General features: G+C 35.5%; 2 protein-coding genes across 3 annotated transcripts; one reads left to right on the top strand and one right to left on the bottom strand.

Moving 5' to 3' along the window:
- Positions 1-1,723: 1,723 nt before the first annotated feature.
- On the bottom strand, positions 1,724-18,679 carry znf341 (zinc finger protein 341). Its single transcript, XM_079401613.1, has 16 exons — positions 18,613-18,679; positions 17,385-17,492; positions 16,024-16,214; positions 15,802-15,951; positions 14,677-14,892; positions 13,360-13,534; positions 12,713-12,806; positions 12,340-12,545; positions 11,299-11,486; positions 10,422-10,630; positions 9,336-9,432; positions 8,319-8,451; positions 5,564-5,675; positions 5,414-5,484; positions 3,763-3,981; positions 1,724-2,197 (listed from the first exon to the last, which is right to left on the bottom strand). Exons 1-16 carry the CDS (start codon positions 18,641-18,643, stop codon positions 1,983-1,985), a joined length of 2,415 nt encoding a protein of 804 aa, XP_079257739.1. The 5' UTR covers positions 18,644-18,679; the 3' UTR covers positions 1,724-1,982.
- Positions 18,680-19,408: 729 nt separating this feature from the next.
- e2f1 (E2F transcription factor 1) lies at positions 19,409-27,186 on the top strand. 2 transcript variants are annotated; one of them, XR_013783358.1, is made up of 8 exons: positions 19,412-20,539; positions 21,019-21,121; positions 21,439-21,658; positions 21,741-21,893; positions 22,063-22,177; positions 22,268-22,481; positions 24,718-25,229; positions 25,513-27,185. XR_013783358.1 is itself a non-coding variant. In XM_079401612.1 (7 exons), exons 1-7 carry the CDS (start codon positions 20,297-20,299, stop codon positions 24,966-24,968), a joined length of 1,299 nt encoding a protein of 432 aa, XP_079257738.1. In that variant the 5' UTR covers positions 19,409-20,296; the 3' UTR covers positions 24,969-27,186. The 2 variants fall into 2 exon arrangements, 1 of the variants encoding a protein (XP_079257738.1); XM_079401612.1 differs by having other exon boundaries at positions 19,409-20,539; positions 24,718-27,186.
- Positions 27,187-27,496: the final 310 nt, after the last annotated feature.

Raw genomic sequence — 27,496 nt, 5'->3', positions numbered from 1 at the left:
AGCACAGATTCACATTACTAAATGATTTCTCTGAAATGAACTGAAATTGTGTGGTTTTCAGTCGCGGCGCTGGCCTTGAATCCCTAAAGCGATAATGTGAGTTTATTTGGGCCTAAATTTGTGAGCTTGCAGTATTTATCACAGGTACCGCTCTAGTTCTATAGAGTGGCTGCTTTAACTGCAGCTTTTTAAGTATTCTGGAAGCTCTTGGGCTGTTCAGATCATAGTTTATTTCATGTTTCATGAATTATTTGAAGTGAATCTTGTCTAAACCACTGGAGGAGCCCAAAGCCCTGCTATAAAGCGAACATCTGTGGTTCAGCGCATTGCATTGTGGGTAATATTATCAAGCCTCGTATGGATGACTGTTTTAGGGTGTCAGGGAGGATCTTTTAGATTTTCAGAAAATAAATCAACATCAAATATTTATTTAAACAGCAATTTTTATCCAATTTACCCAGTTTGAATGAGAATTTATGTGATACGGCTCTCATTTTGACTTTTTTTTTTTCTTTCTGACTGATCCATGTAAACCAAACCACTTTGACTCTGTATATGAACTGAATCCTGTACATGGTGTGAATACTTTCCTCTGTCTTCAGATTAATACGATAATTTTAGTATTAAAGTGGAAGTGGCCGCTTTCACGGTCGTTTCAGAGTTTATTTACTAGCGTTGATTTGTATGTATAGTCAAATGTGAAAAAATGTTCAGCAGTTGAATAAATAATTCTATGGGAAAATGTCTTGCATTTTTTTGTACCTTCATGCTGTTTGTAATGAAAAACAATGAGCATTGGCATTAAGTGTGGCAAAAGTAGTGCTTTTAACTTGATACGCCATCTTAAAAACAATGCTTATGGTATAAAACCTCACAAAACATGGATTAAAAAAAACATGAACAAAACTACAATTAGAAATGACTGAGCAACTAACAGAAATAAAACAATAACAATGTTATTATTTAAAAAATATTTCTTTTTAGCCTTTATTTTTATTTCAGTTTTAGTAAGTTTAGTACTTAAACATAGAAATATAAAATTAGAAATGTTGCTTTGTCAACTGAAAAACAATAACAAAATTTTAGGTTTTTCATCTTATATTTTTTTTTTATTTTGACCTAAAATTATTTGTAATAGTTTTACTTTTTTGTAAAATTTATTTTTAGCTTTATTTTTAATTTAAGTTTTAGTTAGTAATTTTTAGTAATTTAAGTCATTTTAGAAATGTTGCTTTGGCAACTAACATAAGTAAAATACACTATATTGTCAAAAGTATTGGCACCCCTTCTAATGAACATGTTTTACTACTTTAGTAATTTCTATGAGTACAAATCTTAATGTTTAAGCATATAATGATATTCTAGTGTGTTTAAGGTGAAGTTTTGCATCTATTATTTTGATTTTTACTGAAAATTATTTGTAATAGTTTATTATTATTATTATTAATAAGTTTTATTTTCCAAATTATAATTTTTTAAATGTCTTTTTAGCTTTAGTTTTATTTCAGTTTTTGTTTTAGTCATTTTAGTTTACAGTTAGAATGTTGCTTTGGCAACTAACTAATATAGAGTACATTTAAGGTAAAGTTTCTCATCTAATACTTATATTTTGTCTTATTTTACTTTTACAGAAAATGATTAAAAATAACAACACTGCTTTGCAACATTTTTGTCCCACATCTCATTGCATGATTTATGGACAAGCAATAAAACAAGACTCAATAACCGTAATGCAAATGTGTAGAAATTCAGTGTTTATTTAAAACTGTATCGACTAGGTTATAGTCTGAGAAAAAAATATGAGAAAAAAGAAATCAGCTTACAATAATGTTTTAATATAAAACGAATATTAAAAATCAGCAACAGGGATCTGAACCCTTAATGATAGAAAACAATTTTTGCTTTTAAAGATGGCTATGAAAGCCGATGTGATTTGTAAACAACGTGATGCAAGTTTGGAAAATGTACAAGCAGCGTGTAGATCAGTCGCCCGTCTGGAAGCACATGGGTTCAGACAGCAGTCTAACAGCGCCGTCGTCTTCCTGCATGTGATCCAGTCTCGTCTCGCACCTCTCTTCCTCTTCTCTCATCTGCTCACGTTCTTCATCCTGCTGCGTATGGCCATCATTATCCTCGCCCTCCTCTTCGGTTTCTCCATGTTCGTCAGGCTCCGCAGCAGGAGATCCGTCCCCTGTGTCTGTGGAAATAACAAAACATGCTGATTTGTTGAGGTTGTAATGACCAGTCAGTTCCACTAGTTGGAGATATAGATATCTGCTGTTAATTAACTCGTCCCCAGACCATCCAAGATGTAGGTGACTTGTGTTCTTTAGCAGAACAGTAAAGGTGATTTTTAGCTGAAACTGTGGTCCTTGATGACTCATAAAATGCAAGTCAATGGTTACCGTTATTTTGAGAGTCAAAAAAGCATATACAGCCAACACAAAATGAACACATGGCGATATATTGAGCAGTGTTGGGGGTAACACATTACAAATTATGTAATCAGATTACTTTTTTCTTTAAGTAACTAATAAAGTAACGCATTACTTTTTAATGTACAATAAAATATCCGAGTTACTTTTTCAAATAAGTAACTCCAGTTACTTTGTTTTCCCATTCATTGACTGACAGCTCTTGTGTTGCCATGTTGAGAGAAATCGAGAGTTGTGTGTGAACATGATTTTACTGTAGTCAACATGCATTTACTCATCGCACATGTACAAAACCAGATTCAGTATTCCTCAAAATGAATGAAAACGGCGCAATGCAAACCTGCAATAAATGTATTAAATAACATATCTTTTATGCATTTAATCCCATTTTATTAATGCATTACTTTCCATAAAAAGTAAATAAGTAACGCAATTAGTTACTTTTTTAGGGAGTGACACAATATTGTAACGCATGGCTTTTAAAAGTAACTTTCCCCAACACTGATACTGAGGTCTTATGAAGCGAAACGATTGGTCTGTGTAAGAAACTGAACATTATTTACAACATTATTACCTGTAATCCAGAGCCTCAGTCAAACTGTCCGGAGTGAATCTTGGTTAAAAAGTGGTTCTTTTTGGTGAACTAGCTGAATCATTTCACTATATTGGACTGATTCACAGCTCCGTTCACAGCTCGAGCAGCGCAGTTATTAATCAAAACTCGCTTTTGGTCATTCAACAGTCACTCCGACTCCAAATGAGCTGAAATACCAGCGTATCTGATCCTGTGATGAATGAACTGATTCAGTGCTCCTCCTTTCCAGAGGAAACAGTTCGACTCGAACCCAAGACTGATGAACCGCTGTGAACTAAACAATTGAATGAAGCGCCAAATTAACGTTTTTATGGTTTCTCATGGTTTATATAAAAAGGTGAGCTGATGAAGACTAGTTTATTCACTTTATATGCATAAAACATCCATGTTTCGTATCATTATTTGGTGCTTTAATAAAATAATTGTGTATATTTGACATCATTGTGTGATTAAGTAAACAAACTAGTGAACTGAATCAGTTCATTGAAAGAATCAGAGTCTGAGGGTCTGGATTACAAATAATACTGTTGTAAATTATGTCAAATTTTTTTCACTCTCAAAGAGCTGGCAGCCACTGACTTGCATTTGATTCACGAAGGATTCAGATTAAAATCTTCTTTACTGTTCTTCTGAAGAAAAAAAATGTCATCTTGGATGGCCTGAAGGTGAGTAAACTGACAGCAGATTTTCATTTTTGGGCAATCTATGCCTTAAACGTGTGTGTGTTTTCACCCTGGCCACTGTTGTCCCGTCCCGGCGTCCCGTCTGCACCCTGCGCGGCCCCCGCCAGCGGACACTTGTGATCTCTGTAGTACTTCTGGCGGGTGAAGCCCTTGTTGCAGGCGGCGCAGCGGAAGCGGTAGTTGTCGGTGTGCGAGCGCTGATGCTCCAGCATGTGAGCGCGACGACTGAACGACTTCTGACAGAACTGACACTTATACGGCTTTATACCTGCAGGAGACACAAAGAGACTATACTTACACCACGAAAGAAAACACATTTATAAGAGCATTTTGGCCTTGTTTTGCATTAACAGTGTCCATAAAAACAAGTTTTGCTTATCACCAAGCTATTAAGGTTTGTTGTCTCCTGATTATAAATAAGCTAATGAAATGCAGTTAGCATCTAACCAGAAGTGCAAGAATATAGTGTTTTATATACAGATAAGATCAGAGTAAGTGAAGCTATAACTTACAGTATGTAATACCTACAGTATTAAGCAGAGTATGTACAGAATATAAATAGGAGTGCAATGTAGGGTTATATATACAGTATGAACAGCAGCAACTAATAGAATTGAATAGAAAGATTTCTAATAATAAATAAAATTATAATTTAGAATATTTATATTAGTGGTAGGCAATGATTTATCGCAATTAATCACATCCAAAATAAAAGTTTTTGTGAACATAATATATGTGTGGGTGTACTGTATATATTTAATATGTATATATAAAGACACACACATACAGTATATGTTTAGAAAATATTTATATGTATTTACATGTATATATTTATTTTATAATTATATTTAATATATATAAACATAACATTTTTCTTAAATATATACCTGCATATGTGTGTATTTATATATATATATATATATATATATATATATATATATATATACACACATGATAAATATACACAGTACACACACTGTATATATGCTTAAAAAGAGGTTTGTGAACTTTTACATATTTATTAAATTTAACTTGATGTAGTAAAGTAACAACAAAAGCTGAAATAAAACTTAATAAAATATAGAATTATTAAAAAAGACTAATAGAAATGATAAAAACACAACAAATTTACTAAAATTAAAAAGAAAATGCAAAATATAAAAATTCTAAATATTCATAAAAGCCATTAGTGTCTCAATAATTCTAAAATAACATTGACAAACTATTAAAAACTATTTTAGCTATAATGCTGAAATGAAATAAAATATGAATATTAGTATATAAATTGGTCCACTATTCTACAATATACTGTTAGGTAAAGCTAAATCCATTCAGGTTAAAATTAATATAAAATAAAGTTAAAATAGAATAAAAATTACATGAAAAATTTAACACAAAACTTGACAATTTGTAATGATAATTAGAAAATAATTTTAAGCTGAAGAACTAACATTACTAAAACTAGAACCAAAATTTTATAAAACTAAATAAAGCTAATTAGAAATTAAAAACAAACACTAACACAAAATTACTAAAACATAAACTAAAATGATTAAACTAAAACTATAATATACTACTAATAAATGAATAATACTAAAGCAAACTATGAAAATCAGTCTTGTTAATTGAAATAAAGCTGAAATGAAATACGAACATTAGACGAACAACTGAAGTACAGACTTCATCATCATCATCCTCACCTGAATGCGAGAGAATATGAGCTTTGAGTTTGTCGGGTCTGTTGAACTCTTTGGTGCAGCCCACATGAGTCCTGCCACAGAAAGCACAGAAATCAGCAAACACATTCACATCACACCGATGCGTCTCTGCTCATCTCATGCCTCACTCACCTGAAGGGACACTTGTACTTCTTGAAGGGTTCGTGGATCAGCATGTGTCTCTTCACTTTGTCCTTCCTGTTGAATGTGGCCTCACAGACGGAGCATTTATATGGCTTCTCTCCTGCAAAACAACAAAATAGTACACAGTAATATGTGGCCCTGGAGCACAAAAGCAGTCTTAAGTCACTGGGGTATATTTGTAGCAATAGCCCAAAATATATTGTATGGGTCAAAATTTCTCTTTTATGCCAAAAATCATGAAGATATTAAGTAAAGATCACGTTCCATGAAGATATTTAGTAAACTTCCTACCGTAAATATATGTAAACTTAATTTTTTATCAGTAATATGCATTGCTAAGAACTTCATTTGAACAACTTTAAAGGAGATTTTCTCAATATTTCGATTTTTTTGCACCCTCAGATTCCAGATTTTCAAATAGTTGTATATCGGCCAAATATTGTCCGATCCTAACAAACCATACATCAATGGAAAGCTGATTTATTCAGCTTTCAGACTATGTATAATTCTCAGTTTCAAAAAAATGTACACTTAAGACTGGTTTTGTGGTCCAGGGTCACATATATCAGACACAAAAGAAATTCAGTTCACTTAATTGTTTTTTTGAAGAAAAAAAAAAAAAGTACTGGGCAATGATTAATCGCATCCAAAATAAGTTTGTGTGTACATAACGTGTATGTACTGTGTATATTTATTATGCATATACAGTGGGGCAAATAAGTATTTGATACACAGCCGATTTTTCAAGTTTTCCCACTTACAAAGAATGGAGAGATCTGTCATTTTCATCGTAGCTACACCTCAACTGTGAGAGACAGAATCACTGAAAGAATCCAGAAAATCACATTGTATGATTTTTGAATAATTCATTTCCATTTTATTGCAATTACAATTAGGTCAGACAGTTTACAATTGCAGAGGTCAGACGTTTCCTGTAGTTCTTAAGCAGGTTTGCACACACTGCAGCAGGGATTTTGGCCCACTCCTCCATACAGGTCTTCTCCAGATCTCTCAGGTTTTGGGGCTGTCGCTGGAAACAAAGTTTCAGTTCCCTCCATAGATTTTCTATTGGGTTCAGGTCTGGAGACTGGCTAGGCCACTCCAGGACCTTGAAATGCTTCTTACGGAGCCACTCCTTAGTTGCCCTTGCTGTGTGTTTGGGGTCATTGTCATGCTGGAAGACCCAGCCACGACCCATCTTCAACGCTCTTACTGAGGGAAGGAGGTTGTTGCCCAAAATCTTGCGATACATGGCCCCATCCATTCTCCCCTCAATACGGTGCAGTCGCCCTGTCCCCTTTGCAGAAAAGCACCCCCAAAGCATGATGTTTCCACCCCCATGCTTCACGGCTGGGATGGTGTTCTTGGGATTTTACTCATCCTTCTTCCTCCAAACACGGCGAAAAGTTATATTTTGGTCTCATCTGACCACATGACCTTCTCCCATGCCTCACCTAGATCATCCAGATGGTCTTTGGCAAACTTCAGACGGGCCTGTACATGTGCTGGCTTGAGCAGGGGGACCTTGCGCGTGCTGCAGGATTTTAATCCATGACGGTGTAGTGTGTTACTAATGGTAACCGTTGAGACTGTGGTCCCAGCTCTCTTCAGGTCATTGACCAGGTCCTCCCGTGTAGTTCTAGGCTGATCCCTCACCTTTCTCAGGATCATTGATACTCCACGAGGCGAGATCTTGCATGGAGCCCCAGTCCGAGGGAGATTGACAGTCATCTTGAATTTCTTCCATTTTCTAATAATTGCGCCAACAGTAGTTGCCTTCTCACCAAGCTGTTTGCCTATTGTCCTGTAGCCCATCCCAGCCTTGTGCAGGTCTACAATTGTGTCCCTAGTGTCCTTAGACAGCTCTTTGGTCTTGCCCATAGTGGAGAGGTTGGAGTCTGATTGATTGAGTGAACAGGTGTCTTTTATACAGGTAACGAGTTCAAACAGGTGCAGTTAATACAGGTAATGAGTGGAGGATAGGAGGGCTTCTTTATACTCTGGCCGTTTCTCAATACCAAGTTCGCAGAGTCTGGACTTCCGTCCTTTCGAGTTTGGACTTGCCAAGTTCGACTCAGAAGAACGAACTCTCGAGGACGGGAGGACGAACTGAATTCTGGGTTATGGCCCGTATCAAGTCCGCACAAGTCACCTCTCGATGCATCCTCGGTAAAAGGGGCGGATCATGAACACATCCGGGGATTTGAACTGGACTTGGCTAGATGTGAACTTTGAATTGGAACAGTACTTCGGCAGCGACTGATGACGTTTCACAAGTCCACAAGAACACAAGTACAGACAAGTACGCATATTGAGAAACGGCCTCTGTCTCTCACAGTTGAGGTGTACCTACGTGAAAATTACAGATCTCTCCATTCTTTGTAAGTGGGAAAATTAGAAAAATCAGCAGTGTATCAAATACTTATTTGCCCCACTGTATTTAAGAAAAATATGTTATGTTAATATATTAAATATTAACAAAATTTATTTATAATATAAATTATATGAATATAAATATACACAATACTGTATGTGTGTGTCTTTATATATACATAATAAATATACACAGTACACACATACTGTATATTATATAACATTTTTTATTTTTATTTTGGATGCGATTAATTGCGATTAATCATTGTCCAGCACTAAAAAAAAACAGACTTAAATCTTTGAAGATGCTTCATAAACTCTATATAACACTAAAACTGTATTTAGGAGTAGAGGACATGAAGCGCAGTACCTGAGTGGATCTTTGTGTGTAGTTTGAGGTAGTGCTCGGTTTTGAAGAGCTTTTTACAGATCTGACATTTGAATTTGCTGCCGATGCCGTGAGTGGAGAGATGCCTGCGGAAATACCTCTCACACGGAAACACCTGACGGACACAAGCACATTCACTGCTGACGTCTGGGTTTCATTTGATTCTTGATTCTTCTATTTGTTTCTTCGAACAGAAACATTCAGAAACTGACTCCTGTGTTGCTGTCTGCAGTGTGCTATGCCATTTAATAAAAAAAATCTAATTCAAAAAATAAAGCTGAAATATAATAAAATAAATTATATTTTTTAATAAGTTATATAATTAATAATAAATTTAAGATGAGGAATTTTAATTCCTAAACTAGAACTAAATCTAATAGCAATGACAAAAGCCCATAACACAAATACTAAAAGTTCAATTATAATGAAAATCTGAAAAAAGAGCTAATTCAAAATACTAATATTTACTAAATGAATACTAAAACTATTAAAAATAATTAGCTGAAATAATGCTGACATAAAATAAATAAATAAAATGTGAGAATTAGATGAAAAAGACTGAAATGAAAACTACTGTAGAAATGTTGCCTTGACAATGAATTTAAATGAAAATAAAGCTAAATAGAAAAAACAAGTACTACTAAAAATGACAAAAGCACATAATTACTAAAATTGAAAAGTAAATTACTATAAAAACTAAAAAGAAAAGCTAATTCAAGGTATTGCGTTCGGTAATGAGCATGACTGAAAATGACAAAAGCAACGTTAAAAACGATTAAAAATCATACAGATTATTTGAAATACAGCTGAAATAAGTATAAGCTGAAGTACTAAAATAGCTAATTAAACTGAATTTGCAATATGAATGTCAGGAAGCACATAACAAAATTGGTAAAATTGAAACTAAAATTAAAAACCAAAAATATAAAAATAAAAGCTAATTCAAAATTTTAAAAAAATACTATAATATCATATAAATAATACTGAAATATGTCTGACCTTTGGGCAGTGAGGACAGGGGTAGTTGTGTGTGGCATTCAGTAGATGTTGTTCTAGAGCTTCCTGCGTGGAATATTTACTCTGACACTTCATACATCTGAACACAAAAACAACAACAACACATTCAGATCTGCACCTCTTAGTCTCATCTCTGTGACCTGCAGTAGTGTGTGTGACCTGTAGTAGCTGGTCAGTGGTTGTGTGTGTGTGTGACCTGAAGTAGTGTGTCATTGGTTGTGTGTGTAACCTGTAGTAGTTTGTCATTGTGTGTGTGTGTCAAAGAGAGACCTGTAGTAGTTTGTCAGTGGTTTTGTGTGTGTGTGTGTGTTTGAGACCTTTAGTAGTTTATCAGTGGTTTTGTGTGTGTGTGTGTGTGTTTGAGACCTTTAGTAGTTTGTCAGTGGTTTTGTGTGTGTGTGTGTGTGTGTGTTTGAGACCTTTAGTAGTTTATCAGTGGTTTTGTGTGTGTGTGACCTGTACTAGTTTGTCTGTGGTTGTGTGTGTGTGTGTGTGAGTGTGACCTGTACTAGTTTGTCTGTGGTTGTGTGTGTGTGTGTGTGTGTGTGTGTGTTTGAGACCTTTAGTAGTTTATCAGTGGTTTTGTGTGTGTGTGACCTGTACTAGTTTGTCTGTGGTTGTGTGTGTGTGTGTGTGTGTGTGTGTGTGAGTATGACCTGTACTAGTTTGTCTGTGGTTGTGTGTGTGTGTGTGTGTGTGTGTGTGTGTGACCTGTACTAGTTTGTCTGTGGTTGTGTGTGTGTGTGTGTGTGTGTGTGACCTATAGCAGTTTGTCAGTAGCTGTGTGTGTGTGTGTGTGTGTGTGTGTGTGAGTGACCTGTACTAGTTTGTCTGTGGTTGTGTGTGTGTGTGTGACCTGTACTAGTTTGTCTATGGTTGTGTGTGTGTGTGTGTGTGTGTGTGTGTGTGTGTGTGTGTGTGTGTGTGTGTGTGTGTGACCTATAGCAGTTTGTCAGTAGCTGTGTGTGTGTGTGTGTGTGTGTGAGTGACCTGTAGTAGTTTATCAGTGGTTTTGTGTGTGTGAGTGACCTGTAGTAGTTTATCAGTGGTTTTGTGTGTGTGTGTGACCTGTAGTAGCTGGTTTCTTTGCGCTGGTTCTGCTGTGGACAGAAGCTGTGTGTATACTGGTGAAGGCCGAGCTCGAAGAGCGATGGGAAGACTTTACTGCACTGGTGACAGCGGTACGTCAGCTGCTCCTGGTGTGTGTGGATGTGCTCCAGAAACTGATCCAGCTTCTGAAACGTCTGAGAGCAGCTCTTCACCACACAGCGGTACACCTGACAGGAACTTCACAGGGTTAGTCACGATTGACCATCACGCACTGAGAGAGGCCAACTTTACTTCATTTTTATCTAATGTTTGAGGTTGTGGAAATCTGAAACACAAGATGCTATTTTTTTTATTTTAGCAAGCATTCTTGTCTCATTTTCAGAAAAATATTGGTAACAATATAAACAGTAAATAATAAGGTTGTTAACATGAACAATGAAAAATACTTCTAAATGTAATCATTTTTTGTAATAATCTTAGTTAATGTTAATTTCAACATTTAATAATACATTATTAAAATCAAAAGTTAACATGCTGACATTTTTGAAATTTCATTTTTCAGGATTTTTTGAAAGTTCAAAAGAACAGCATTTATTTGAAATGGAAATCTTTTGTAACATTACAAATGTCTTTACTGTCACTTTTGATCACTGTAATGTGTCCTTGCTGAATAAAAGTATTCATTTATTTTTATTTTTTTTAAACAACAAATCTTACTGAACCCAAACTTTTAAACAGTAGTGTATGTTATTCTATAGGACATGAGAAATTTACCTGAGAAGCAAAACTAAAAAACTAATAAAATAACTTGTTTTCAGAGAATATATCCGTATGCTGCTTTATATAATTATTTAATTATATAGTTAGACTCTGTAAATGTTTGTGTGTGCGGTACCTGTTCGTTCTTGTGCTGTGTCATGTGAGACTTCAACTGGAAGTAGGTGCTGAATCTGGCCGAGCAGAACTGGCACTGATACGAGCTGTCGATGAGGATGATCTGCTTGTTCTGGTTCATCCCACTGCTCTGTTTCCCCTCCGCCGAACCCTGTGTCTCCTGGACCTCAGCGTCCTGCTCCTCAATGGCTGGAGACGAAGTTAGACAAATGCTCTTTAGGTTGGTATATTAGATATATAATCTAATGAAAAATCACCAGGATTAAAATAATAGCTCTCCCAAAAATATTCTTACTTTCAGTCCATCAAAAACATAGATAAATTTGTTTCATCACAGGAAGATATTTGGAGAAATTCATCTTTCCATCACTGTCTAAGCAATGGATGTGAATGGGTGCCGTCAGAATGAGAGTCCAAACATCTAATAATCCACAAGTAATCAACATCACTCCAGTACATCAGTTAACGACTTTTGAAGAGAAAAGCTGTGTGTTTTTGAGAAACAAATCCATCATCAGAGTGTTTTAACCTTAAATTGTTGCTTCTGGCTAAAATATGAGTCAATAATCCATAATAACACTTACTCCAGTGAAAGATGTGTCTCTCACATCAAATCCACCCACATATTTGTTTAGAGCTGCTTTGGACTGTTTTGGCTTGTAAACGGTTTTTGATCCGTGCAGATTTCTCCCCCGATTCAGACGAGATGACTATTTCACTATTATATTAATATTATCAATAGAGGACTCGTATTTTAGCTGGAAGCAACAGTTAAAAGGCCTTAATGATGGATTTGTTTCAGCTTTTTGTCTTCTCAAGATGTTAACTGATGGACTGGAGTGGTGTGGATTACTGTGATGTTTTTATCAGCTGTTTGGACTCGCATTCTAACGGCACCCATTCACATTCATTGGTGAGCAAGTGATGCAATGCTACATTTCTCAAATCTGATGAAGAAACAAACTCATCTTGGATGGCCTGAGAGTGAGTAAATGTTCAGCAAATTTAATTTTTGGGTGAACTGTTCCTCATGCTGTCTCACCTTGCTCTTGTTCTTCTTCCTCCGTCTGTTGTGAGTTTTGGTCACTATTAAGAGGAAGTACGCGTACGGTGATGGGCATCCTGGAGGCGGTGCTGTGAACTCCAGCGGGCCAGACCTTGTGCGTCTGCATGTGTTTCTTCACGTTGGACTTCTGAGCGAAGGCACGGCCGCACACGATACACTGAAAGGGCTTTTCACCCGTGTGACTGTGTATTTAAATGTTGGACAAAGTTTTAGATGCCATGTTTATGCTCTTATACATGTTTGTGCATGGGTTTTCACATTTCTTATTTTGCATCAAAACAATTTGTTTAAATTTTAAGAACCCCTGACCAAAAAAAATAAAATCTCATATATAAATCATCTGTTTTACCTTCTAATATGCTGCTGGAGGTCAAAGTTCTTGGTAAACACTTTTTCACAGTAATTGCACTTGAGCTTCTGGGCTTTTCCTTTAGTTTGCCCTGCTGGAATAAAATAAGAGTTTTTTAAGCAAAACAAAACTGGATCAAGATTACATTTCCTTCACTGGCTATTCTTGTAATTGTCACTTTATATGCAATACTGTTTAAAAGTTTAGAGTCAGTAAGATTTTTTAATGTTTTTGAGAAAAGCCTCTTCTGCTCACCAAGGCTGCATTTATTTGTTAAAAATAAAGTAAAAACAGTAAAACTGAAGTATTTTTAGAATTTAAAAAAACTGTTTTCTATTGTAATATGTTAAAATATAATTTATTTCTATGAATAAAGCTGTATTTTCAGCATCATTACTCTAGTCTTCAGTGTCACATGATCCTTCAGAAATCAATCTAATATACTGATTTGCTGCTCAGGAAATATTTCTGATTATTATCAATATTGAAAACAGTTGTGGTGCTACATTTGACCAATTTAATGCATCCTTGCTGAGTAAAAATACTACTAAAAAAAAAAAAAATCTTACTAACCCCAAACTTTGAAAAGAAGTACTAAAATACATATTGTACATTTAAGCAGATGATGTATAGACAGTGTGAACTACCATCCTGTGTTTTCTTGGAGGTTCTGGCTCTCTTAGGGATGATAACCTTGTCATATTCGCCCAGCTCGGAGAGGTTTGTGCTGATGGTGCAGGTCTTGTTTTTGTTGGTCTGTTTTCCTGGGCTGTAAACCGGAGCGGCGCTGAACACCTGGCCCTCCACACACTGACTGGGCACCTGCCAAACATGGACACATCAGGTGATTAAACGTTCATTAAACAACCAAACCTGCGTCAGGAAATTTAGAATAGGCATGCATATTTATTTAATCAGAAAAGGCCTTGATTTAATAATAATGAATTCTTATTTATAATAAATAGCACCTTTTAAAAAACTGTTGACAAAGTCCTTTAGTGGGGAAACTTGCATGCATTTTGCCCAGCTAATGTTATTACCACCAGTATTATAAAAAAAAAAAAAAACGGTAACTGAAATAAAATAAAATATACATATTAGATGGAAAAACTTTAAAAACCTACAAATGTTTCAATAAATGTTCAAGCATTAAATTACCAAAAGTAAAAAGAAAGCTTAATAGAAATAAAAACAACAACTACTAACAGTGACGTTATTGTTAACTAAAACTGAAACTATTACAATTGTTTTTATTAATTAAAACAGATCTCAGATCAAATTAAATACAAGTATTACATGAAAAATTAAAAATTAAAAATACTTGAATGTAAACTAGAAATGTTTTCCTGGCAACAAACCGAAATAAAAATGTTATGTTAAAGTACTAAAATTAGTAATTGAAATAAAATAAATTCAAGTAAAATTAAAAATGTATATATTAAAAACTAAAACTAATAAAAATAACAAGCACATCAAATTACTTAAACTTAAAGAAAATTAAAATTAAAATGACAACAAATATAAATATAAAATTCAAATTATAAATAAATATTACAATAGTTATAAATAATACTAAAATAACATTGCCTACTAAGAAACACAAACACAGCAAAATAATTAAAAAATAAAATAAAAAGAGAGAACTGAAAATATTAATATTTTATAAAAATATTAATACTATTATAGTATATAAATAATACTAAAATAACTTTGCCGACTAAAACAATGCTAAACCTTAAAATACTGAAAATATAAAAATAAAACAAATTCAAGATTTTAATTACTATAATAGTATAATTTTCTATTGTAACATGAAAGTCCATTACATTGTGTTTAGATGTTAGTATTTACCATCTCTGTCAAATATGTACCATGTAGTTAGATATTAAGTGTATTTGAGAGTTTAATACTGGTGAAATATAAGCATTACATGTGATCGTGTGAATTAATGAACAGTGCTGTACCTGAATGGACTGAAACGACTGAAGCCCCAGTGTAGGCACTTCTGTAGTCCCTCCTCCGGCCATAGGGGGCAGCGTGCTGTACACCTGCACCACTGAATTACTGTGGCTGGAGGGCACCTGTGAGGACAGGGGCGTGGCCTGTGTTGGGGGGAGGGGCTGTGGAGGTTGCTGATGGTGCTGGAGGTACGAGGTTCCCGCGTGCATGCTGAGATTACTCTGAAAAACACAAGCAGTGTCAGAAAAGACCAATTTATTTCTAATCCTTAAAAGAACAGTTCATCCAAAACTGAAAATTTGCTGGAAATGTCCTCACCCTCAAGATTCAAGATTTTTTTTTTATTTGTCACATACACAATTATACAGAGTATAACCAGCAGTGAAATGTAGGGCCAGCCAAGATGTAGATGAGTTTGTTTCTTCATCAGATTTGTAGAAATGTAGCATTGCATCACTTGCTCACCAATGGAAGTGAATGGGTGCCGCCAGAATGAGAGTCCAAACATTTGATAAAAACATCACAATAATCCACACCACTCCAGTCCATCAGTTAACATCTTGAGAAGATAAAAGCTGTTTATTAATAAGAAAAAAATCCATCATTAAAGCACTGTAACTTTAAATTGTTACTCTCAGCTAAAATACGAGTCTTTAATAACGCTTCCTCCAGTGAAAAAGTGGTCTGAATCAGAAGAGAAATCTGCACAGATTAAGCAGCGTTTAAAAGCCCAAACAGCTCTAAACAAATATGTGGCTGGATTTTGATGTGAGAGACAACAGGAGAAAGCAAAGGAGGAAGCATTATTATGGATTATGGACTCATATTTTAGCCCGAAGCAATGGTTTGAAGTTAGAATTCTTTAATGATGGATTTGTTTCTAACAAACACACAGCTTTTCACTTCCTAAAATGTTAATGGAGTTAATAAACTGGAGTTTTGTGGATTATTGAGATGTTTTTATCAGCTCTCATTCTGACGGCACCCATTCACTTCCATTGATAAGCAAGTGATGCAATGCTGCATTTCTCCAAATCTCATGAAGAAACAAACTCATCTACATCTTGGATAGCCTGAGGGTGAGGCTAGTTTTGTCTGAACTATTCGTTTAAGTACTATTCAGTGTTTACCTGTGCGGATCCCTGCATGGCTGCCATCGGCTGGTCCAGAGAGCTGAACGCTGATATGGCCGACATCAGAACCTCATCGCTGACCAACACGTTACCCTGGACAAGTGTGTGTGTGAGCGGCGACTGTGGCACGGTGATGTACGTTGACACCTTGAGGATTATAAACATAAAAACAATATTAGTAATATGGTCTCAGGGTGTTTTCCAGCAGGTGTGCTGTACCTGTCTGTTAGTGGGCAGCTGTGGTCCGGCGCTGATGGACGGGACGGAGGTGTAGGCGTTGTTGGAGGCCAGAGAGACGGTGGCCAGTGACGGCGTATTGGACTGACACTGTTCACGCTTGTGAGTCATGAACGCCGGCAAAGAGTTGAACTGCTTCTTACATTTCCCACACACAAAGACATCATCATCGTCTGCGGATATAATGTGACATGAAAGTGTTAAAACAAATAACTGAAAGAAGAAGCATTTACAAATGCATCATTACAAGGTAAATAGAAATCAGTGTTCTTATTGTTAAGTACAACTATTATTAATCATTTTAGGCAATTGAAATAAAGCTGAAATAAAATACAAATATTAGATGAAAACAAACTTAAAAACAAAAACGGAATAAAAGAGAACAAATTACAGCTAAATAGAAATAGCTATAAAAGCCAAAATTATTAAAAATGACAAAATCACCAAATTACTAAACCTTAAACAAAAATTAAAATCAACGCTGAAAATATAATAATATATATATATATTTTTAAATATTAAAAAAACATTACTATGCATATAAAAAGCAGAGTTGTTATTGTTAATTAAAACTATTACTAATAATTTTAGGTAATTTAAAAATAAGGCTGAAATAAAATAGAAATATCAGATGAAAAACAAATTAAAATTAAAATTATGAATGTTGCTTTGCAGATAACTGAAATACTAAAATGACTAAAACTAAAATAAAAATAATTACAGCTAAAAAACACGACAACAAATGAAAGCACATAACAAAATGACTCAAATTCAAACCAAAATTAAAATGAAAACTGAAAATATATATATTTTTTACTTTTTTAAAATTACTATGCACATACAAAGCTGCATACAAAAGTGCTGTTATTGTTAACAATAAATAAAACTATTAATAATCATTTTAGGTAACTAAAATAAAGCTGAAATAAAGAAAAAATTAAGTTGAAATAATAAAATGACTAAAACTAAAATGAAAATAAATTAAAGCTAAATAGAAATATATATTTAAAAAAACTAATAAAAATGACAAAATCACATGACAAATTTAAACTAAACTAAAATGAATAAAAATAAAGTAAAAAATAAATAAAGCTAATTCAAAATATGCATAAAAATTATTACAGTATATAGGTGAAATATACAAATGGAGACTTACCTTTAACAGACAGATTATGTATTAGGTTAAACTGGAATATTGATTATGTATTAGGTTAAACTGGAATATTGATTATGTATTAGGTTAAACTGGAATATTGATTATGTATTAGGTTAAACTGGAATATTGATTATGTATTAGGTTAAACTGGAATATTTAATCATATAAATGCATGAATAAGTCTCACCCATTGGCTGGATGTTCGTTCCTGAGACATTCTGTGATCCTGGATCCAAAACACCGCCCTGACCGTCCAACAGTGACTGGACATTGAGCACCGTCTGATTGTCCATGCCTTCAACGGGACAAACGTGGCTTAATCAATCAATTAATCCATCAATTATTCAACAAACCAACCAATCACTATTTGACAATTACACCAGCTCAAAATGCATTACAATACTGTTAATTAAGCATCAATATACAGCAGTATTAATAATCATTTTTACTCATATAATACAGTCCTAAGACAAGAACAGATATTGTTTGGGTTTTAGGACAACTTTGATTAAAGCTTTTGATCCACATCAAATGTTGAGTACTGTATATGCAAATATTATATATATATTAGTGCTGTCAAACGATTAATCGGATACAAAATAAACGTTTTTATTTACATATCTGTGTGTACTATATAAACACACACATATACAGTCTATATTTTGAAAATATATTCATATCATTTATATTATATATAAATATATTTAATATATAAACAACATTTTTCTTTAATATATACAAGCATGGGTGTTTATTTATATATATATATATATCTCTTGTCCTTTCTTTGCACATAGGCATATTATATACAATTATTATTAACTTATAATTATTCTAGCTCAAATAATATTCCAAACCCATATATTTAAGAACATATGTACGATTGTCTAATGAAAATGTATGTTTATGACCATTTCTTTTGATCATATATTACTTCAGGGAAGGAGAACATCTGTAACACAAAAACAGTCAAATGTGGACACAAATGTAACAACTTCTACCAGATAACTCCTACTTTAGCATGAGATTGTCGGTGTGTTATAGCGCAATAAAAACATGTTTTAGATGTAATGCTGTTTTGTGGCTTTTCCAGGGATGTGTCTCTCTCCCTCCGCCATGATCCCCAGCACGAGGCTGTTATTCCAATCGCTCTTCCTCCCTCCTCTACATCAATCTCTTCTCAGGTACATTCAAGCGAATGAATCAAATTGACAGCAATCCTGCGCTAATGTTATTTATATATTTAAAAATATATTATTTTAGTATTCTGACACACTGATATTTACACGAAGCGAAACAACTGTGTAAAATGTGTTTCTTCGTCTCGAGCGCGCATGCATTCTCACTGTAAACATAAAATAATACATTACAGCTCGTGCATATGCTGGAGGATGTTAAATAAAGTGAATTAATACCTTCCAGAACCTCAAATATTGCCTGCGCCATCTTGTAGCTCCTCTGTGCATAACGCTAGCGGTGGGCGGAGTTTAATAACATCATTTACATTCAACAGAAAGTTTGCATGTTATTGTTTATATACCCAGTTATTTTCTTGACATCGGCATCTCATATATGCTTTTATATATGTATTCAAATCCGTGCACTAATTTGTAATTTATATATATATATTATATTTTGCATTGATTTGTAACAAAGCTTGGTGTTACTATTTTTACACATAAAGCATTTGCTGTAACATTAAAGCTTTAATAAACGTTTAATAAAATGGAATAAAATACAGAATAAATTCATATTAATTTAAGTAGTCTAAAGCAACTTTCTAAATCGTGTCATACCAAAAGGATCTGTGTTAAATCTATTAGAGATATAATCTGTGCATAATGTGAATCAGCTATGATTTTTGTATTTTATATGAAATTAAAGATGATTGTCACATATTTACAACAAAATAATACAAATTTAGATTTTATTAGAAACAACAACTTTACTAGACGATTAGACAAAAGCTTATAGAACCGTTACTCATTAAAAAAACTTCAATAAATCCAAAGATGTGAGACGAAATGTAGTTTTCCATTCAAACAAGTTTTATCTTTATTAAAAAAAGAAAGAAACAGGACGTCTTTGAGTGACAGTCGCTCCAGCCAACCAGCGGCTTGGAACTCTGACGCGTAGGACGAAAGACGCAATTTATTAGCCAATCAGCGCGCGGTACGCTGGCACGTGTCAGTTTCGCGGCAAAAAAGATTTGGCGCGTAAACCTTTGAGCAGGTTCCGATCAGCTGGAACAAAAAAACACAACAATAACAAGCGATTCCGGCCGCGTCGCGCGCGGGGACAGTCGGGCCGCACCTTTCTTCCGTTTCAATGGATTTATGCGCTAAATGAGCGAGAATCTGGATGTTATTTTGAGTTTATGTCAATACTTCCTGGATGGAGTCATTAAAAAGGACAAAAGCGAAGAATATTTTGGATTAAAGTGTCAGATGAGAACAGAAACCGGACTTGGGCTTTATTCCGCATCCGGATCGGGTTATATCGTTATATTTACTTTCTATACAACCTGTTTATCAATATAATAACACGCTTCAAACACGTTTACCAGTGCTCAATTAAAAACAAACTCTGTTAGTTACAAAATATCGCAGCATCGTCAGCAATTTAACGCTTATATATGGAATAATTTCATGTTTTATGCACTTTAAAGGTTGAAATTGCATTGCTATTTGAATATGATGTTGTTTATTTATGATGAATTGTATGTGTTATGCTTTTCAGCCATTTTCAAAGCACTTCCTTAAACTCTAAACTCATAATGCATGTGAAATATAGCTTAAACATGTTTATAAATAACATGTTAGCATGGTCTTATTCGTAACTTTTATTGATCTAAAGTTGATTTTTGTTTTGCAAACTGAAGTTGACCTACATTCTGGCCTTGATGTGGTTTGGGAGTCTCACCCATATGTTCAGTCAAGGCCTGTTTTTAACATGCTTTTCAATGTCAGAGCATGGCTTATCCAACTATACTCTCTCTCGTGCATGCATTTTGAAAAACAACCCGTTTCCATGCATTGATAGCCATAAGGATTGCAAATAAACCCTGAGACTAAGTGACCCCTGCTGTTTTAGCCCGATATGTCTGAGAGTTTTATATCGGGTCAGACCTCGGAGGACCTGCTGGCGGATTTTGAGTCTCTCTTGAACAATGGCAGCATTGATCTCAGTGAAGATCATCAAATCGTCATCATCTCCACTCCCGGCACGGCCACGGCCAGCACTGCGGCTGGTGACATCTTGCTGTTTGCCACCCCTCATCACACCACCACTGCCACCACAACCCTGCCAGACCACTGGAGACCCACTTTGGGACGCCCGCCGGTACGCCTTCAGCCTCTCTAGACACATGCATGCGTTTTATACCATGCATGTGACCTTTAACCTGTGGGATTCCAATTTTTAGCTTTCCTTTTTGGAATTTTCACCATTTGAAATGCCATTCCACAATGTAGCTTAATGTTTTTTAGTGGATCTGGGCTTGTAACCCAGATCCTGTGGGTTCAAAATCAATAAGGAGTGGTTTGTGATCACCATTGTACTTGAGTAACTTATGCTGAAGGTCACAACTCAGATTCCTCAATTACCACTAGATTACTGGCATGCAATTAGATGTTTGTTAAAGCAGCATTATTGTTTTATGACGCATGCATTATTTTAATTACGCTGCAATTAAAGGTTTTATGATGTTACTGATGTAATGCTTGTGTTTTATGATGCATACATGGGTGTATTAATCAGGCCAGATGTTAATAGCTCTACAAGGTCATAACCTCTGTTTTCCTTCTGCTTTTTGATTTCAGGTGAAGAGAAAGTTGGATTTGGACAGTGATCATCAGTACATCTGCACGTCCCGACCTGCTTCACATGGACCAGCACCTCCAGCCACACCCGCGCCTCCCAGAGGTATGAATGTTTCTTCAGTGTCACAAGATCCTTCAGAAATCATTCTAATATGCTGATTTGCTGCTCAAGAAACATTTCTGATTATTAGCAGTGTTGGATATCAGTATTTTCATGATTCTTTGGTAAATAGAAAGTTCAAAAGAACAGCATTTATTTGAAATAGAAAGCTTTTGTAACATTATTAATGCCTCTAGTGTCACTTTTGATCAAGTTAAAGGGATAGTTCACCCCTTTAATGCGTCCTTGCTGAATGAAAGTGTTAATTTCATTCCTGCATTGAAGTATAAACCAGTTTTTCACTGAAAATCTTGTTTCAGTGCCTAAAGTGGCTACGGAGAAGTCCCGCTATGACACGTCTCTGAATCTGACCACCAAACGCTTCCTGGATCTCCTGGCTCAGTCTCCGGATGGCGTGGTTGACCTCAACTGGGCCTCTCAGGTGCTGGACGTCCAGAAACGGCGCATCTACGACATCACCAACGTCCTGGAGGGGATCCACCTGATCTCCAAGAAGTCCAAGAACAACATTCAGTGGCTGTGCGTTCATCACTGATTCACTCATAAATGACTCGGAGTGTGTAGTTGTTTATCTGTGGTGTGTCACGTTTCTTGTGTTCAGAGGGAACCGTATCGACGGGGCGTCCGTGGCCAAGTTTCAGGCGCTGCAGAGGGAGCTTTCTGAACTGACGGAGGCTGAGGAGAAACTCGACGAGCTCATTAACAAATGCAGCTTACAGCTACGGCTCCTCACAGAGGACACGCACAACAAGAAATATCCTTCTTGTGTCTTCTCAATGGCTTTAGCTCTTTATTTTAGTCTTTCTTCATGGTTTGGGTGTAGATTTGAGCAGTTTGAAGCTGAACTGAAAACGATGATCCTGGCAGCTCAAGTAGACTAGCGAGTTAATTTGTGGATGTTGTGATCTTTAACGGAAAGTCACGCTGGGATACGTTAGATGTCAGGACCTGCGTAACACGGTGAACCCGCCGGACCAGATCATCATGGTGATTCGAGCTCCGTCGGAGACGCAGATGCAGGTGTCTGAACCCAGCGAGGTGAGAGAAAACACACACTTGTACATCTATATGCTTGTAAAGTGGCCTTGTCCCTTTAAATGTCTTAAACTCCTTCTGTCTGTATTACAGGGTTACCAGATTTCACTTAAGAGCTCCAAAGGCCCGATCGACGTGTTTCTGTGTCCCGAGGACAGTTCTGGGGTCTGTAGTCCAGTCACTGATTGTAGTCCAGCGAAATCGTCCAATCAGAGCCCCCCACTGTCTGATCCCATCTCAGAGGAAGTGACATCAACACCGGCTACTCTCCCCAGTTCCTCCCCTTTGCCTCTGGGTGCAGACTCAGGTTAGCATGATTAAGCATGTAATATCTTAATTTACTGAATTCATTGTCTTGTCACTTTAGCACAACAAACACTGTATATATACTATAACAAATACTATATATGTGTGTGTGTATGTAAGTGTGTGTATATATATATATTATATATTTAAATGTTCATTTTAAATACAAATCTTAGTTGTAAAATTAAATACTATAAATGTTATACATATAAATATTAAACAAACCTTTATTAAAGGCAAGGCAAGTTTATTTATATAGCACATTTCAACAGAATGGTAATTCAAAGTGCTTTACATAAAAGGAATTAAAATAATCATAAAAAAATTATCACACCAATAAAAACTAAATTTAAAAACTTTTATAATGATTTAAAAATTGATTTAAAATGAATTAAAACAGCTAAGAATAGAAAATGATTATACATAAAATATATTAACATTTAATATATAAAATATATTAAATGTTAATTCCAAAATAAATATATAAAATAGTTTAAAATATTAAAAATAAATCTGAGATGTTCAGATTAGTGAAAGAGTCGGTGCCTGATAATTAAAGCTTCAATTTCAATCTTTTTGAAAATCCCGCGTCGAATTGTGCCTTGTTTGTAAGCGAATCTGCGGTGAAACGACGTGAACAAAGAACCGAGTTCTTACTGATGCAGTCTGGATCTTCATTAAAAATAAAGTTCATTCACTCTTTCCTAACGTTGGGATCAGAAGGCAACACAAACACTGTTTTTCTACAGTTTGGTACTGCACAGCGTCTTGTGTTCAGAGCATCTTTATCGTTTGGTTTATGCATAGACCTGTGTCCGCCTCTCTCTAAACACTAGATGTGTGAATCAGTGGGCGGGGCTAAACAGGCAGTGCTGTAGAATCAGTGGGCGGGGCTAAACAGGCAGTGCTGTAGAATCAGTGGGCGGGGCTAAACAGGCAGTGCTGTAGAATCAGTGGGCGGTAGGGATGGGCGATATATCGCATGCGATATGCATGCGCATCTCGTCAGTAAAGCCGGTTCCTTGATTAGCGCTAAATCTCCATCACCTGTTTTCAAATGGAGCGGCATTTAATACACGGAGCTGTAGTTCACTGACAAGCTACGCAATTTGCGTTCATTGTCGAAGGCGATATAGCTGCAATAATAAAAGCGATATTGCGTAGCTTGTCAGTGAACTACGGCTCTGTGTATTAAATGCCGCTCCATTTGAAAGCAGGTGATGGAGATTTAGCGCTAATCAAGGAACCGGCTTTACTGACGAGATGCGCATGCAACCAGATGCGATATATCGCCCATCCCTAGTGGGCGGGGCCAGGGGTGTCGCACCCGTGGGGGATGTGGGTGTTTTATATATATATTTTTTTATATATACTGTATATATATGTTTATATTTTGTTCTTAATATATGCTGTTTGTATATCTGGAGTTTGTAACAAAAATAATTTCCCCCGGGATTATTAAAGTATTTCTGATTCTTTAGCAAGTCTACTGTTGTGTATTTTCCCAACAGAGTTTTGACTTATTTTCTGTGTGTTCCGAGTATTTTTATACTTTTCTAGTATCACTCATTTAAATGGGAAGCTTTTTATATCTTGTATGTTATACCTTTTGTACCCTTCTGTCATTGTATTCATCGTTTTTATTGTTAACAAACAAACCACATCCATCCCCCGCACTTTTGAAAAGCTTGCTACGCCACTGGGCGGGGCTAAACAGGCAGTGCTGTAGAATTGGTGGGCGGAGCTAAACAGGCAGTGCTGTAGAATCGGTGGGCGGGGCTAAACAGGTAGTGCTGTAGAATCGGTGGGCGGGGCTAAACAGGCAGTGCTGTAGAATCGGTGGGCGGGGCTAAACAGGCAGCGACGCAGAAGCAGGAGTTGATCTACTTCTATGCAGGAATCCACACTATTACATCATAGAATAGAACACTCCACAAGCTGTTGTTTTGGCAGACTGCCTTTAATATAAGCTGTTTTCAGATTAACAATGTTTTGAGTTCTGAAACTTACAGGATGTTGTTGTAGTACATTTAAGGGAATTTTGGTTTCTCAGTTCATGACCCCTTTAAAGTAAAAAAAAAAAAAATAGTGCTATTAATAATTAGTATTTTTTATCTATTTCTTGATCTAATTGTTTACTTGTTACTTTTTCTATTAAATTATCTTAAGTTTTTCATATGATTATAAATTTTTGTAGTAGAACAAATGAATCAAATAATTTTTGTTCTCTGTTTCAGAGTCATTTCTGGACTCGGACCCGTTTTCGGGCATTTGCGAGATGCCAGATTTCAATTTGTCTCCTTTGGACTCGTCTGACTTCCTTCTGGAGCGAGGTGGTGCAGCGGACGCCATCGGCCTCCCGCTGGACAGTTTTATCTGCCTGTCTCCGCCACACAACCAGGACTATCACTTCGGCCTGGAGGATCACGAAGGCGTCAGCGAGCTGTTCGACTGCGACTTCAGCGACCTCGGCCCTCTGGAGTTCTGACAGATGGATCCAAGTATTCGTTTCCCAGTGTGAACAGGAAACTGATTACACTTTGGTTTTGAATCCAGATTTGCTCTGAGCAGCGCCATTTAATTTATTAATAGAAATAAGTCACCTTTAAAGGAATCGTTTACCCAAAAATTAAAATTTGCTTAAATTGTGCTCACTCTCATGCCATCCAAGATGTAGATGAGTTTGTTTCTTCATCAGATTTGGAGAAATGTAGCATTGCATCACTTGATCACCAATAGATGCGCTGCAGTGAATGGGTGCCGTCAGAATGAGAGTCCAAACAGCTGATAAAAACATCACAATAATCCACAAGTAATCCACACCAGTCCATCAGTTTGAGAAGACAACCTTGAGAAGACTAAAGAAAAAAATACATCATTAAGATGGTCAGTTTTTGCTTCTAAACAGTGTTTTTATCAACACGCAGCTTTCCTCTTCTCCAGATGTTAACTGATGGACTGGAGTGGTGTGGATTATTGTGATGTTTTCATCAGCTGTTTGGACTCATTCTGACGGCACCCATTCACTGCAGAGGATCCACTGATGAGCAAGTGATGCAATGCTACATTTCTCCAAATCTGATGAAGAAACAAACTAGATCCTGGATGGCCTGAGGATGAGCAAATTTTCAGCAAATATTCATTTTTGGTGAACTTTCTTAAATACTTTCTTTTATTTGTTTTTATTCAAATTTATTGTAAATCTAATATCGTTGTGAAGGTTTTAGAATGTCGAAATCATACTGGATAGAGATTTGAATATAAACTGACAGGTTTTGTGGACTATTTCTCAGGAGAATCGTAAAGTATTTCAGGTGAGTGATAACGTATTAGTTACCTTATGTATTTAGGGTCTGGTTATGTTGCATAGGTTGGTTATGCATGCTGCAGGATAATCAATCCGTCATCGCTCGTGTAGCGATTAAAGAGGATTTACAGAAAATAAACTTCAACTATTCATAATATCGATTAATTTCTAATCACAATTATACACACGTTCTGTGCAAATGTTCATTATGTCACCGATTCTCTTGCATTCACAAAGTTCTGCGTCTTTTAAAGTATAGGTTTGTGCGTTTTTATTGCTGTTACAGGAGTCGTTCTGTATTTATTATAATTAATATCTGATCCTGGTACATTAAATGCCCAATTACTATATATATAGTCTCCTAAAAATTCACTTGACTTGTTTTTTTTTCCTGTGCATGTGTGTAAATATTCATATAATTTCCAGCCTCATCTTAAATATTACTCTTGATATTTAAAAAAAGCACTATATCTTTGTTTATTCCTTCAGCCCTTTCTATGATTCCCTTTAATGAGTCCAGGGATAGAAATAATGTCTTGTATTTCTATATTTCCCTACTGGAGTTTGATTTATAGCCTTCGAGTGTTTTATAGTCATAATTCCACTGTGCAATTAGCTACAGGACGAAGTATATATAGTCACATGAAAGGATTATAATGATATAATGTCAATGTAGTGGGATATTTAAATGGATTTTGATAAGGTAGGTTTGATTATAAAGGGCTCCGAAGTTTAAAGACACTGTTTGATAAGCTCTTAATTTTAGAAAATGTATAATTTAATCCAAATTGGCCTTCTGTGTGTAGATTTGCGCAGTTTTTGCCTTATTCTGTTTTCTCAAGGCAGCTTTTGTTGTTTAGTTGAATGTGTTTTTTGGACAGGGACAGTTGTGTAAATCGTAAATGTGCACGTGTGTGTGATTTGATGTTTGTATGACAATTGTTGGGTAGTTTTTGTGTTGTTGTGTTTGAGGTGGAGTTGTCTGGGACAATTCTTATGATGGGATCAAGCGCTTCGGTGAGTGTGATTCATGTTTATCTGGTTGTACAATAGCAATATTTTTTTTTTTGCTTGATTGGTTTTGCTGTTTACATTATAAACCACTTTAAAAAGTGGCCAATGGCACGGTGAATACCTGTGTACTTTTAAAATTAAGTGCAAATAAAATCAGATTTTGGTCTAAAGTCCATTTAAATTGCCTCAAATTATGGCTTTAAATTCCATTTGCAGCAGTTACAAAGTTCAAGATTTAAAGGTTATTGTTTTCGAGCACTGATTCGTTGTTTCAGCAGAAGGGATGATATTTGTGATATTTCAATATTTCAGATTATGACCTGTCAATCACAGATTAATGGTTTGTCTTTGTTCTGACAACATAAATAAACCTTTTGACTTCCTAAAATCACTTGTGATTGTCTTGACATTTGATGAGATGCTGTAACTGCTCATAATTTTGAGCTACACGATCTTCAAGGTTTATTTTAATAGTTTGCATCATTTTAAATCATTTGTTGCGTTTGCATATAGATCAACCTACCTGATATTTTCAAGAATAAATATAATTTAATCTGTTTATTCCAGATATTTTAATTTAAAACATTATCTTTAAATGTTACACTATTTGACTGTTTGGAAACGGGTGATATTTAATTTAATATCATTGATATACTATTATAGATTTAGTTATTTTTAAGATTTTTTCACTTTAA

This window comes from Barbus barbus (assembly GCF_936440315.1).
Source record: "Barbus barbus genome assembly, chromosome: 40".
NCBI classification, from domain to species: domain Eukaryota; kingdom Metazoa; phylum Chordata; class Actinopteri; order Cypriniformes; family Cyprinidae; genus Barbus; species Barbus barbus.
This window is presented reverse-complemented; position numbering and strand designations above follow the sequence as displayed.

What these genes read in the sequence shown, in the direction of transcription:
- znf341 (XM_079401613.1), bottom strand. Translation starts at nt 18,643, where the DNA reads ATGGCGCAGGCAATATTTGAGGTTCTGGAAG. An exon ending in AACGAACATCCAGCCAATGG is followed by an intron (nt 16,215 to 17,384) that starts GTGAGACTTATT and finishes TTATATCCGCAG; the next exon opens with ACGATGATGATGTCTTTGTG. An exon ending in AGCTGCCCACTAACAGACAG is followed by an intron (nt 15,952 to 16,023) that starts GTACAGCACACC and finishes ATAATCCTCAAG; the next exon opens with GTGTCAACGTACATCACCGT.
- e2f1 (XM_079401612.1), top strand. Translation starts at nt 20,297, where the DNA reads ATGTCTGAGAGTTTTATATCGGGTCAGACCTCGGAGGACCTGCTGGCG. An exon ending in CCACTTTGGGACGCCCGCCG is followed by an intron (nt 20,540 to 21,018) that starts GTACGCCTTCAG and finishes TTTTGATTTCAG; the next exon opens with GTGAAGAGAAAGTTGGATTT. An exon ending in GAGGACACGCACAACAAGAA is followed by an intron (nt 21,894 to 22,062) that starts ATATCCTTCTTG and finishes ACGGAAAGTCAC; the next exon opens with GCTGGGATACGTTAGATGTC.